This window comes from Juglans microcarpa x Juglans regia, chromosome 1D (assembly GCF_004785595.1).
Source record: "Juglans microcarpa x Juglans regia isolate MS1-56 chromosome 1D, Jm3101_v1.0, whole genome shotgun sequence".
Classification (NCBI taxonomy): domain Eukaryota; kingdom Viridiplantae; phylum Streptophyta; class Magnoliopsida; order Fagales; family Juglandaceae; genus Juglans; species Juglans microcarpa x Juglans regia.
The window spans coordinates 48021183-48036104 of NC_054594.1; the positions used below are offsets into that span (position 1 = coordinate 48021183).

At 36.6% G+C, this 14922-nt stretch overlaps 1 protein-coding gene across 1 annotated transcript; it reads right to left on the bottom strand.

Annotated features, from left to right (window-relative positions):
* Window positions 1-4720: 4720 nt before the first annotated feature.
* LOC121265721 (L-type lectin-domain containing receptor kinase S.4-like) lies at window positions 4721-7257 on the bottom strand. The gene has a single exon (XM_041169408.1). The coding sequence runs from the start codon at window positions 6947-6949 to the stop codon at window positions 4889-4891; it is 2061 nt and encodes a 686-aa protein (XP_041025342.1). The 5' UTR covers window positions 6950-7257; the 3' UTR covers window positions 4721-4888.
* Window positions 7258-14922: the final 7665 nt, after the last annotated feature.

The following is a 14922-nucleotide window of genomic DNA, read 5'->3' on the forward strand; positions in this document are numbered from 1 at the left end:
TGAAGGCTTAGTTTCTGTTCAAAAAAAAAAAACGATGATAGTGAAGGAGAAAGAAAAAGATAACAGAAAAGAAAACTGACTGAATGTGCACTTTGGCAATTTACGTTGTTGCTACTCATTTGGGAAGATGTCAAATATGTGAATATTGTCATATTTCTAGCATTACTTCCTTATTTACGGTGCTTCTATAGCTAGAATTTTGTTTTCAGCTTAAATCACCTCTGTTCAATGTTCACTTTCTGGCTGTTTGAGTTGGGTTCAAGTTGTGCAACTGTTTCTGTGTGTCCCTCTTCCTCAAGTGAAAAATAAAGGCACAAATTGCTGGGAAAACCCCTTATCTATTTATTATTGGAAAATGCCAACTTACCCCATGGTTTACTCCATCGTTTTGGTGTATTTTATTTATTTATTTATTTATTTTTATTTTAATGGTTAAAAAACTGATTATTAGAGAATTTGTAATTTTTTAAATGTTTAAAAAATATTAAAAGAAAAAGAAATAGAAATAGCAAGTGCAATTTGCATTAGGGGCACAAGCGGCCATTATTATTATGTAACTTTAAGGTTGCGTCTGGATATTGAGATGATTTTAGATGATTTAAATTGATTTGTAAATAATAATATTTTATAAATTCTATTAGAATGTGTTTGAATGTAAATAAGTTGTGATATAATAAGTTGAGATGAATTTAATGAATTTAATTTTTTTTAAAAATTTAGAAAAATAATAAATTTCATAAATGATCAGATGGAGATAGATTTAAAATCCAAATCTACCTTAAACATTTCCTTTCCTCTACGGAGACACGACTTTTTTTACTACTTTATTGGAATTCTCTTAATTACAATACCGACATTTCGCCTTCACCTTTTGTAATCATCCACTTATCCATGTCTTACACACTTCTACTATTTAATTGACCATTTTTTGCATAAAAGACAATTTCGATTTTCAATTTTGAAAAATGAAAAGACCCTTTGATTTTTACTTCCCAAAAGACCATTTGCATGCCACTCTAATTATAATTACAGACAAAAATTAAATTTTTTTGTACTTTTTTTCTTTTTCTGTAGGATGCGTCTAGTGCAACAGAATAGCACACGCGCTTATGTACATGATCAAAACAGAGATTTGAAAGGGTTTTGACATTAACACGTACGGGCATTTTACACGGACTGAGGCATTACTCCCAAAGTCGAACTCCTAAAAATACCGTATTGGAGACCTTGGCTAAACGGGAGCGACAAACGGGTGATAAATTCGAAAGGATTGCTTCAACGGCATGCATCCTGGGCGAATCTAATACAAGATTCTCTCTTTTATAATCTTTCAAGGAGTCATCAAGCATCTATATTCATACCCCACTTCCATCATTTTAACTTTTTTTTAACAGGATTCTTGGACATAAAAGGACAGATCTCAGTGGAAGTCATTATTGATTTAGTCAAAGTTAAAAGATGACTAAAATTTAGATAATTTATGTAAAAAAAATTTCATATTAGATTGAACATCTCTAAAATAATTTGAATTTCAACTATAGTGCTTCATTAAATATACTTAACTACAATTACTTTATCAAAAATTAAAATATTAGTTCTCACTCTAAGCAAAAAAAATTAAATTAATTAGAATATAATTAATATTTAACATTTAGAATATAATTATTATTAACATTTAATAATACTTTTTTTAATATTAATTTAATTATAATATAATTATTATTAATATTTAATTAGTAGAACTACAAAATGTGATAAAAATAAAAATAATTAATTAATTATTAAAATAATAATATTTTATTATTATATATATAGTAAATGGATAATCCAATATGGGGATTGAATTTAAATGGATTATGCAAACGTAAATTTATGTGATATTAGCTAAAATTTAAATATGCATTTGACCAATCCAATGAGCATCCTTAATGAATTAGCTAAAAGTTACATCTATTGAGTATTTAGCTATTAGAGAGAAAAATATGCTCACAATAGATTAGCTATATTTAGAATTTAGTTACAGTGACTTTAAATTTTTTTTTCTAAATTTGAAGGTTACTGTACATACATCAAATATATATTTTATTAATTATTTTTCTCTCTTTTTCTTTCTATCACATATTTTATCACAATTGGTATATTAATTTGAGTTAGTCATAGATTAATTTAATAAGAATATGATTATTAATTAATATATAATAGGTAGAATAGTAAAACATGATAAAATAAAATAAATTAATAATTAAAAAAATTAAATATTTTTGAAATTCTTAGCTATTCATTATTATATAATGAATAAATAGATAATCTAATGTAGAGATTTGATGTGAATAACTAAAATCAAATTTATCTTATATTATTTTATTGTTATATAATGAAAAAATAGCTATTCTAATGTGAAGATTTATATGAATAGAATAGTTAAAAGTCAAATTTATTTTACATTTATAAAAAATGTCTGCTAATCCATTGAGAGGGCTATTAGTGTAGGTCATTATTGCTTGTTTTGATTTCTCTCCTTTTCTTTGGATAATGATGAATGATGATGGTAAATTTTACACTCTGAATTCACTTCTTCTTCCTCATCAGGATATTGTCCTTGTCTGTAATGCCTTGGCACACCTGCAGGCTAAATATTCATATTCACCATCGATTCCCTGCAATTTTCTAAACCCCCAAACTATCTCCATGTCCTTTTAGATCCATCTGGGAGCTTAATCAACGCATAAATAACAACAGAATTGAGGAGCTGAGTTTGAAGACAAAGGTAACGGAGTTATATTCAAATATTTTCTCAGTCAACTTTTAGAGAGCTACTGCTTGCTAATTGCATACTGCCACACAGTTGATAGACATGCCATTGGTATACCATAGAGATTCTGGAATTCCACGGTCAGAGTGGAGTGAAGAAACGAGGTAAGTTCAAGACTAGCCAGCAATATTCTTCTTAGTTTTGGTCAAATTGTAGATCCTCTGTACCTTTATGAAGTGGGACACCGCTGCACGCTTACTCTCTCGCATGCAAGACTTCATGCATATATGAAAACTGCACGTAGCTTGAATTTCACATGCTAAATAACTCCGAACTACACATTATTATGTTTAGAATATGCTATGCATTTTTTTCTTCACATTCATTTTCCATGATTATGTCACGAACTGATTAAGAAACTGCATATGCATATGGTACTTTTTTTCACAGGTTTTGCCTATTTACATATCCCCCCCCTTCCCCCCCCCCCCCCCAAAAAAAAAAAAAAAAAAAAAACAGGAATTAATAAAGAGAGGTAGAGTTAACAACGGATTGAGATAAGTGGGGGGAGGGTTGAAAGACCATTGCGGAGATGATTGACTGAATATTTGCTGTCATGGGTGGATTCTAATGTAGTGTATAGATCTGAAAATAATTAATTAGTCAAAAATTCAGTAAGGAAAAGATTTAAAAAAAAAAAAAGAAAAAGGCAATTTAAGTTTCACTTTGTTCGTAAGGATGCATCAGTGACAGCTTTAATCTTATATTAGATGCAAAAATTGTCGGCAGGGACATTTGGATTCATGTGTTGTAGGGCTTTCTACACACGTTGTTTGCAGTTTGCACGTTAAAAAGGCATGCATCGATCGGTGGAGGAACCCGCCAAGATGCTTTGCTAGGTACTATAGAAAGAGATGGAAAGATAGGAGCTAGCTAGGCTGGTCTCTTCTCGATTGGTAAAGCAAAAGCAAGCACCTGGGTGGTAGGTACCCACCTCGCAGCATGTCCAGTAATGTTTGTCACGTATTCTTTGCCATCCCAAAAGAATATTAGATGACTATGATGAATGATGGTGATACTCTTACAGTTGATAGATGTTTGTATAATTTAATTGGATAAGAGTGTTTGTAACCTTGAAGATTAGGACACTTTTATGATCCCATTTCTCTCCTTCAAAAGAATCATTATCTAACTGCCACAGCAAGAATTTGTGCTGGAGAAAGTCTGCATGATGCGGTTGTTGGAAGGTTGGCTTCTAAACCAGTAAACCTTAATTAATTAATTAATCTGCATCTCCATCTCTATCTCACCAAGTCCATCCTAGATATGGCTCTCATGTTTCTCTCGGTCAATAGATATTGCACCATATATATGAAGTAGTGCAGGAATACCCAAAAAGGACATGAAATAATCATTGACTTGAGGATTAAGGTGGAACATTCCCGAGGTTGAGATGCTGAATAGGTTCTTGAACTACTTCTCGTCTCTCGCTGATTCTCCTCCCCGTGAAGAGCCCCTCTGGCCTCCTCCCTAAGTGTTCCCTCACCATCCCTCTTTATTTTTGGGCATATTCTTTTATTCCCCCTCCTTTTTTGCTTCAAAGAATATATCTGGTTCCACCTCCTCTCGCGATGTTGCACCTCAGTTTTTATTCCCGCTTTCCACTTATACTGTTTGCCACTATCATCCTTCTGGCTAACATCTCCTAAGGAGAGCGGCCTACCCCAACAATACTTGGATCCAAATACTAAGCATAGCATCACGTGGTTCTTGTTCTCTGCATCAAGATCGTCTCCTACAATCTCATCGCTTGGTCATACAAAAGCCTTTACTGAACAATTTAGACAGCTTTTATGTATTTTTTATTGTTGTTTTGTATGCGGGAATCTTTACCATATTAATTATATTCGCAATTTAATATACTTTTATGATATTTTCGAGAAGATTAAAAAAGAAAAGATTCTTGAATTACAAAACAAATTCTACTAATCTATTTTCAACCAGAGGGAAAAAAAAAAAAAAGGTGACTACTATTTACATACGAACAAAAATTTACTAACCGTATAATTGAAAGTCCCCCACCCAGAAAAATAGAAAAAAGATAAAACAAAAAAGAAGACTTGAAGCTATGCATGGCTATCTAGCATCACCTCTACTGGGTAATGAAAGAGGTGAGGTTGAACGACCAGCTTCAAGATCAGCGTCTATATCATCGCCGACCGATGACTGCATGCTCACTTTCCCGTAATTGGACGATGTTGGATAAGAATGCAAATAATCCTCTAACTCACTGCCACCAGCACCAACTTTTTTTTCATCATACGCATCTGGTGCTTCCACAGCCTCAGGCAGGGGCACTTCCCCTTCCAAGTACCTCACAACCTGCCTCATGGTGGGGCGTGCTTTTGGTGAATTGTAGGAACACATCAAGCCTAGTTTGAGCACAACAACAGCCTCGTGCTCATTGAACTCACCCCCAAACCTTGGATCTACAACCTCGAGAATTGCTCCTGCTCTCCACTTCTCCCATACCCAGTCCACCAGGAACAGCTCTTCAGGCAACGCTTTAGGCTCAACGGGTCTTCTTCCACATGCCACTTCAAGCAACAAAGCGCCAAACGCATACACGTCTGAGCTGGTTGTCGGTTTGCCTGTGCGTGTCAGCTCCGGGGCTAGATAACCCAACGTGCCCACCACCGTGGTAGTGCTTGGATTGGAGCCGTGCTCATATAGTTTAGCAAGACCAAAGTCTCCAAGTCGTCCATTTAACTCAGAATCTACCAAAACATTCCCTGCCTTGATGTCTCTGTGAATTACAGTTTGTTCCCACTCTTCATGTAAATATAAAAGCCCTGCAGCCGCACCTTTGATGATTTTGAACCTTTGCTCCCAGCTCAGAATTGTTTCAGGATCATCAAAGAGGCACTTGTCCAAGCTTCCGTTGGGCATAAAATCATAGACAAGCAACAGATCGCCTCGCCGCCGACACCATCCTAACAACTGAACTAAATTCCTATGACGAAGACGACCAATACTGGCAATCTCAGACATGAATTCTCGCAAACCCTGCTTTGATTCATGCGAAATTCTCTTAACGGCGACTTGGGTGTTCGAATTTGACAGAGTTCCTTTATAAACTCGACCGAACCCACCAAACCCAAGTAGCTCTTTGTCTCTGAAACCCCTTGTTGCTTTCTTGAGCTCCTGGTACGAAAATCTGTGTGGACCAACATCAAGCTCCCAGACTTCAACTCCATCGGCGTTCTTGATTTTTCTAACGAGGTAAAAAACCAAACCAATACCCAAAATCATCAACAAAGAACCTGAAACAGAAACACCAATGATCGTGCCCAAATGATTCTCTTTAGGCCCTGGGAGTGCAGGGAGCTTATCTAAATAGAGGCTTTTAGCCTCTCCATTCATTTGAAAGCTCCAGCCCATGATATAATGCGAGCTGGCGAGCAAACCAGTTGAAGAAGAAAATCCTACATACATGGACTCTTGAAGAATTGATGAGAGGTCCACTTCAAAGGACAGAAGTGTATACCTTGGTTTCACAGATGAAGGTGAAAGCTTTACATCTAATCGATTATTTTGCGCATCATATTTAATCCATGCCTGAATTACCTGACCGCTCTGCAAATTAAGATCTTGCATATTTAATCCATCAAAATAAGCCGCCTGTACAGACTTGTTTGATACTAAGCTGTCGATGTCGATGCCAACATGGTTATCCTTGATGTCCCCGAACTCAAAGTCCTGTACAGTGTCAAACTCCACCGCGAGTATGTGGTTAGAGAAGTTGCCAACGTCGCTGGCGTTGAGTAGGCCAAGATAATTGCTTGGAAGGGCCCCCGGAAACTCTTTCGTGGGAGAGATTGTGAAGGCGAGGCCATGGCCGCCAAGAGTCGCATACTGGGGGACTATGGCGAAAGCAAAGGCGGTGGAGAAGGAGAAAGCTTTACCATTCGTGGAGTTCTTGAATTGGATTCGACGTGGGTAAAACGCGTGGCCAAGCACTCGCTGCGATTCGTTTGTTAGCCGTAGTATGCCATTGTCTTGGATCTCTGAGGCGCCATTCAAGCTCATGTTGCTGTCTGCACCTTTGAACCCGTTAAAGAAGAATTCGTCAAGCTGAGACCTTGCGGGGGTTGAGAGAACAAAGAAAATCCAGAAAAGTAGGAGTCTTTCTGCCATGGCTGCAATCAGAAATGAGCTGCGTGAACTTGAGGATGTGCAGGCGTGTTATGTTATATGGTGGGCGAGTTCTTGTGAAAAATATTTGAACTGTTTTGTTCACATTTTCCTTCGATTGGTTTGAGAGTAAGGAAAGGGAAGAGGGAAAGATAGCGGTATGTAGGGGGGGCGTGAGAAGAAAATCTGATTTCACAAAAGGGTTTGAGATTGTGATCGAAGGCAGCCCACCCCACCACCACTTCAGTCCACCGGCCACTTGAGTAATTGAAACTCGGAAAATGCTATAGCAACCGTTATTAGACACCAATTTTGAGTCCCGCTTCACTTGTACGCCACTATGGCATTTCTTCACTTTTTTTATTTTTCACTTGTCACCCGCGTTTGACTTTCTCCCTCACATCCTTCACACTTTCACTTTTTTTTTTTTTACCTTATCCTTTACGCTTTCACTTTCACCCATTTCATTTTCCCCAAACCAATGCCGATTGCACTCAAATCACGACAAACAAGAGACCAAACCAGTGCCCCCGATTGACTTCACCCAAACCCTGACGCACAAGAGAGCCACCTCGGACCAGCACAAGAGACCCATTTCCGGCACCGTGCGCTCTTCATTCGACCTCAAATCCAAAAAACAAAACCTCTGCATTTTGTCTCCTTCACGATAGATTTCTCCATTTTCACATTTCATCTAGATTTATTGATTTCTTGTTATGAACCTAATTTTCACGACGTTGTTGGAGCTCAACTAAAGCAACAGCATTTTGAATCCTTATCTACTTGCCATTTGAGTGTTTCATTTACTTATCGTTTGAGTCCTTGTAGTAATTTAATTTCAGAGTCTGTTATTTTACTTTACATGTGTTGCTCGGATATTTGTCTAGTTTGTTATCCCTTTGAGAATATAAGAGAAATAGGAGAATCCATTGTGGGCATCTAAACATTTTGCTTGAAAGCTGGAATTATATGGAGGAATTGGGAGCCTCGAACTTCCCAAGGTGTAGCCTATTTATCTGAAGTCTATTTTCTACCATTTATCTCATTTTGTTATTTTTATTTGTTCATAATTTTCCTTTTCCGTGTTCTTCCAAGCACTCTTGTTTTTCCAACCACTCTTCCATGGAGGATCATAACATTTCTTTACTGGTCTAGATTTCTTGATTTGAATTTTTTTTGAATCTATTATTTCGGTGGACCACTCTTGTTTATCACTAGTCTAGGTTTATCACGGTAGATTTCTTGATTTATAGTTGTAATATTGTTCCCAACGACCTTGCATGCTGATCTCTGCTTGCAGCTAATTTTTTCAACGCAAAAGAAGGAACGTCTAGTAGTTACCTTTTCTGTGATTGTTCACCAAGTTTCTCGACTATTCTATAATTTATTTGGATATTCATACAAAAGTGATGAAAGTGCAAAGGATTAGAGGGAAAAAAAAAAAAAAAAAGTGAAAGTGAGAAGGTGAGGGAGAAAGTCAAACGCGGGAAGGAAGTGAAAAATTAAAAACAGAGATGCTAAACCTAAGTTCGGTTCCGAAACTGTATCCCGAATTTTTCTTTTTTAGTGATTAAAAGAAGTATTTTTTTTTAATGACTTGTGTTTTTCAAAGAAGTATTTTTTTTAGGACTCAATTAAAAAAGTGAAGAAATGCGTACACGTGAAGCGGGACTGTGTCTAATAACGGTGGTGTAGCATTTTCCTTGAAACTCACTCACCGGGTTTGAACCTTGGATTTTAGAAGCATTTATAAATGAAAAATTCAGATAAGTTACACATTCTTATATATCATTTAAAAAAATATAATTATATTTTTAAAATAATGATAAAAAATAATATATTTTAAAAAAATAAAATTATATTTTTTTGAATGATATGTAAAGTGTATGATTTCACAACTCTTTATAAATTTATAATGATTCTCCGATACTTTATTTTCTATTATTGGATATTAATTTCTATTCTTATTTTTATCTTTCTTGGCATTTTAACTACTGTTGCTTCAGAAAAAAGCTGCTTAATAATTTGATAGTATCTTAAAATTATTTTTATTATAAAATAAATATAATATATCATATAAAATTATATAAATTTATAAATTTTTTTATAATTACAACACTTCTTCTAAATATAATATTAGTAATTGGTAAGTTGATATATACACCCTGTTCTTAAACAAAAAAAGACAAAAAAAAAAATCTTAAGCGGCACAAGTTTACCCACGATTACAACATGTCATATGCTCCCCCTTCACCGTCCGACCTTAAATAGAAAAAGATCACGTGTTAGTAATTTTTATAGTATTTACTTGCGTAGAATGAAGAATACACGTTTTCTGTTCTTCCGAATTGATTTTTACTGGCCAAAGTGGGCCCCCCCCCTTCCTTTTTTTAATTTTTTTTCATAGATGGCATATATAATACTAATCTCATTATATATATATATATTGGCACAACTCTTGACCACAAGAGGGGAGGGGATGGGGAAAATGGTTAATTATCTTTAGAGTAATGTTATATGCAGTCGTGAAGTATGTAAGTATTATATATTTGTTTTAAAAAAGAATATGGTCTACTATTAAATTTTTTTTTTCATGTGAATCATATATTTATTTACTTTTTTCAAAGTGATTACATGGCGCTTGTGCACTCATGATTGCAATTATCATTGCGCGCTTGTGTACTCATAACTGCAACTATAATTGCTCTTATTTTTATGAGTAATTCTATATACAATCATAAAGTGCTTAAACGTCGCGTAATCTCTTTGAAAAAGAATATGATCCACTATTAAAAAATTAGTTTTTTTCATGCGAGTCTTATGTTTTATTCATTTTTTTAAAAACGATTACGCGGTAGTTGTACAATTTACGGTTGTAAATATATTTTCTCTATTTTTATAAGCAGGAAATGTTAAAATCTGATACTTCAGGAATACCTATAATCTAATCTCCATCTATTACGGTTAATGACTTATGATCATGCATTTTGGATTCTTTGTCACCTGATTCATGAACTGAAACAGGGGCAAATGGAGTACTGATGATACATACAACAAAAATATGCAAATATAATAAGCTGAGAGATACATACGGTTCAATGTGGTTTTTGTAGAATAAAAAATAAACGATGAAATGGTTATAATTAAAAAAAAAAAAAAAAAATTGATGATCTCGAATTAAAAGCGATGTATCTGTCCTCTCCTTTAATCCGAGTATTTGATTTGGAGCAAATGGATATCCAGATTCCGACTGGAGGCAAATCTTGATGTCCCCGAACTCAAACCGCTTAGATGAGGATCAAATGGTCGGTAGTGGTAGGCCGTATGCATTGAATTTTTCTCCTTTCTAGCGTTGCATTAATTGCCACTGTTTGTAGTTGCTTTATAATTAATCTCCATGTTCACCATTTTGCTCTTTTTTTTTTCTTTTTTTTTTACTGTTTCTTTAATGATGTGATGGGCCAAATTATAATAAAAAAATAGTAATGGGACGGCTTCAAAACCATAGCTTTGCAGGCCCAAACCCAATCAACAACTAGAATTAATTTCTTGTCGATCTCAAGTTGAACTCAGCATCATAATCAAACTCGGCCTTATGAATTCTACAAGTTCGTTCATAGATGCTGATTGATATATATCGACATATCACTTCCACAAATTAAGCCACTTTGTCTTCCACAATAATATATCACTTCCACAAATCCTTCCACAATTTAAGCATCTACCAATTCTTTGTATCTATTTATTTCATCATTTGTGGAATGTAAATGAAGTGTAATAGAAACATCATTCTCTCAATTCTTAACATGGTATCAGAGCAAACTGATCCTCTAACTCAGGTTCCCATGATCTTTTTCTCAAACCCTTCTTCCTCCCCATACCTCCGACTCTCCTAGCCTCATCCTTGTTTCTGATCTTCTCACTAGTGACAATTTCTCCAAATGGCAAAAAGCCATGACTCGTGCACTTAATGCCAAAAACAAACTTATTTTTTATGGCACTCTTACTCCACCCGAACCCACCTTTATCGATTATACCCAATGGAACCAAACAAAAGATATGGTTCTTACTTGGCTCCTTAATTTCATCAGCCCCTCCATAACCAACTCCCTTGAATTCTATACTGATCCCCGAGAAGTGTGGCTTGATCTTCAATAGCATTTTTGTCATGGCAACAATGCCAGAATTTACCATCTCAAGCGTGAGTTATCCTCCCTGCAGTAACACAATCACTCTGTCCATGAATATTACAATCAAATCAAGCAATTTTGGGATGAACTCAGCCACTTACAAAGAACCAATGACTTTAAAAAATTGCAATAACAAGCTAAAGCTGAGAGAGTTTACCAGTTTTTACTTGGCCTTAATGACTATTTTTCCTAACTCATAACACAAATTCTAGCTATGGAGTCCCTTCCACCTATCACCAAAATGTTTTCCATTCTTTTTCAGGAAGAGCAGCAGCGCCTCCTCCATGTCAGACCATCACTGTCAAATGTTTGCCGCTCACTCTGGTGGACACATGAAAGGCCCCCTGTACTGCACCGAATGTGGCAAAAATGGTCACCCTTGTGACCGTTGCTGGCGCATTATCGGATACCCATCAAGATGCAAACCTCGCGGCAGACAGTGATCATCCCTTCCGACAAACCCTCCCACTGGTTTGCTGCCGATGGCTCACCAAGCCTCCACCTCCGCCCCAATCCCTGGTTTGATGCCAGACCTCTATCAAAAGCTTCTTGATTTGCTCAAACCAACCACTGCCAACTTCGTAGGTAATGTCTCTTCTTCCTCTCTCTTTGACAATCGCCGTGACTGGGTGGTGGGTAGTGGTGCCACTAATCACCTATGCCATGACCGAAGTCTCTTCTCCTCTTTGGTTTCTTCTTCTCATGACCAAATGGTCACTTTACCTAATGGCCACATGATTAAAATCGAGGGTGTCGGCACATGTACAATAGCCGAACACCTCACTTTGCACAATGTTCTTTTCGTCCCTCAATTTCTTTTTAATCTCCTTTTTGTCCCTAAGCTCACCAATACTACTTCTTGTATTGTTATTTTTCCTATTCTACTGTTTTCTTTTAGGACCTGTACTCGATGAGGCTGATAGGGGCAGGTGAACTTTGCAATGGACTTGATATGTACCAGTCACCACCCACCATGGCTCTTTCTACACAGACCACTGCCAATAAGATTTTATGGCACCAATGCCTAGGTCATCCTTTCCGCTTAGTTATTCCTAGCATTTTCAATAATTCCTGTGTTATCTCTGATTGTGATATTTGTGCTTGTTCTAAACACATTAGACTACCTTTTTTCCCTTCATGCTAATAAAAGAAGTATGACTTTTAATAGAATTTTTTTTTGCGATATATGGGGTGGTTATCATATTTCTTCTATTTGTGGTGCACATTATTTTCTTACCATTTTTTTATGATTTCTCTTGCACCACATGGATCTATCTCATGCACAATAAATCCGAAGCATACACTCACCTCATGTATTTTTTTGCTCTTATCCCAAATTAGTTCAACACCACGGTTAAAACTATTCGAACTGACAATAGCCAAGAATTTCTTTCTCACAAATTTCAACATTATCTCCACAATAACGGCATCATTCATGAACGTACCTGTGTTGAAACTCTATAATAAAATGGTGTTGTAGAACGTAAACATTAGCATCTCCTGAATGTCGCTTGTAGTCTGCGTTTTCAGGCTCACTTACCTTTAAAAGTTTGGGGTAAGTGTGTTCTTACCGCTACTTATCTCATAATAAATCTCCTTTTGAACTTCTCTTTGATATCCCACCAAACTATGACCACCTACAAGTGTTTGATTGTCTTTGTTATGCCCAAACTCTCCATGCTTCCCGCGACAAATTTTCTCCCTGTGCATCTAAGTGTTTTTTTCTCGGTTATCCTAATACTCATAAAGCATACAAAGTCTACAATCTAGACACTTAGGTCATTTTTTATTTTCGTGATGTCACCTTTCACGAACATCAGTTTCCTTTCTAGGACAATCCTCATCCTTCACCCACATCTCTACCTATCATTTCTCTCCCTGTTCCCAAACCCATCTTACCATCACCTCCTTCTTCTATTACTATTTCTGAATCTTTCCCCTCGCCTCCTCATTCTCCTCCTTGTCGCACCACTACTCAACCCGCATATCTTCAGGACTATATATGCTCAACTATACACATCGAGCCCACTACATCAACCTCAGGTACTACTCACCTTTGATCTACTTTTCTTTCTTATTCTCGTTTCTCATCCTCTCATCTTATTTTTTTAAATGCTCTCACTGTTTCTGTTGACCCTTCCTGTTATTTCACTGTTATTCGTCAGGCCCATTGGCGAGACGCCATGTCTATTGAACTTCGTGCTCTTGAAAATAATTCCATTTGGACACTTGAGCCTCTCCCTCTTAGCAAGAAACCCATTGGCTGAAAATAGGTGTTCAAAACTAAACTCAATGCGAATGGCTCTATCGAAAGATACAAAGCTCGGCTCGTCGCTAAAAGGCTATACTCAAGTTGAAGGCCTTGACTATCATGAAACTTTTGCTCCTCTTGCTAAAATGACTATTGCTCGGTGTTTATTAGCTGTCGTTGCTTCTCGACAACGGTTCATCCACCAACTTGATGTCAATAACGCCTTCTTATATAGCGACCTTGATGAGGAAGTCTACATGACCCCCTTCTAGTTATTGTTCGAAAGAGGACACTCGTGTCTGTCACCTCCGCAAATCCCTCTACAGTCTCAAACAAGTTTCTCGCAACTGGTTTTTTAAACTAACTATTATGCTTCTTGATGCAGGTTTTTCTCAATTCCAGGCAGATCATTCTTTATTCACCTTGGATACTTCTTTCTGTATCACTCTTGTTCTTGTTTATGTCGACGATATTTTGGTCACCGGAAATGATTGCTCACAAATTGAGGTCTTCAAAACTGTTCTCTCCACACACTTTAAAACAAAAAATTTCGTTCTTCTCAAATATTTTCTTGGTCAAGAAGTTGCTCGCTCACCCCAGGGCATCTTTCTCAACTAACGCAAATATTTTCTTGACATCTTATCTAATAGTGGCCAACTCCATGCTCAAACTGCTTCCTTTCCCATAGAACAAAACCTGAGGCTCACCAATCATGACGACACTCTCCTTCCCGATCCTTGTACTTATCAAAGACTTATTGGTCATCTCATATATCTTACTATCACCCGTCCTGATATTGTCTTTGCTGTGAACATTCTCAATCAATTTATGCACACTCCTCATGCCCTTCCCATACAGGCTGTGCCACTCGAGTTCTTCGCTACATTAAAGGCAGTCCCGGGGCAAGGCATTTTTTTCCTTTCCTCCAACACTCTCCATGTTATTGCCTAAACTGATTCCGATTGGGCAAGTTGCCCCACTACTCGTCGATCCACATTCGGCTACTTTATTCAGATTGACATCTGTCCTATTTCTTGGCGCATAAAAAAAAGACCACAATAGCTCATTCATCCGTTGAAGTTGAATACTGCGCCATGGTTGTTATTACTTACGAACTCACTTGGTTGAAACAGCTTATCACTAATCTTGGTGTCTCTCACTCTGAACCTATTAGTCTATATTATGACAATCAATCTGCTTTACATATCGCTCACAATCCTGTGTTTTATGAGAAAACTAAACATATTGAGATTGATTGTCGTATCGTTTGTGATAAAATTCGGTCTGGACTTCTTACTGACATTCACACTTCCTCTCATGAGCAAGTTGTCGACATTTTCACTAAAGCATTATGTCGGGATCTCTTCCACCATTTTCTCTGCAAGTTGGGCATGCATTACGAATCTACATGCGCTAACTTGAGGGAGAGTATTGACATATCACTTCCATAAATCCTTCCACAAATCAAGCCACTTTGTCTTCCACATCATTTCCACAAATCCTTCCACAAATTAAACCACTTTGTCTTTCACAAA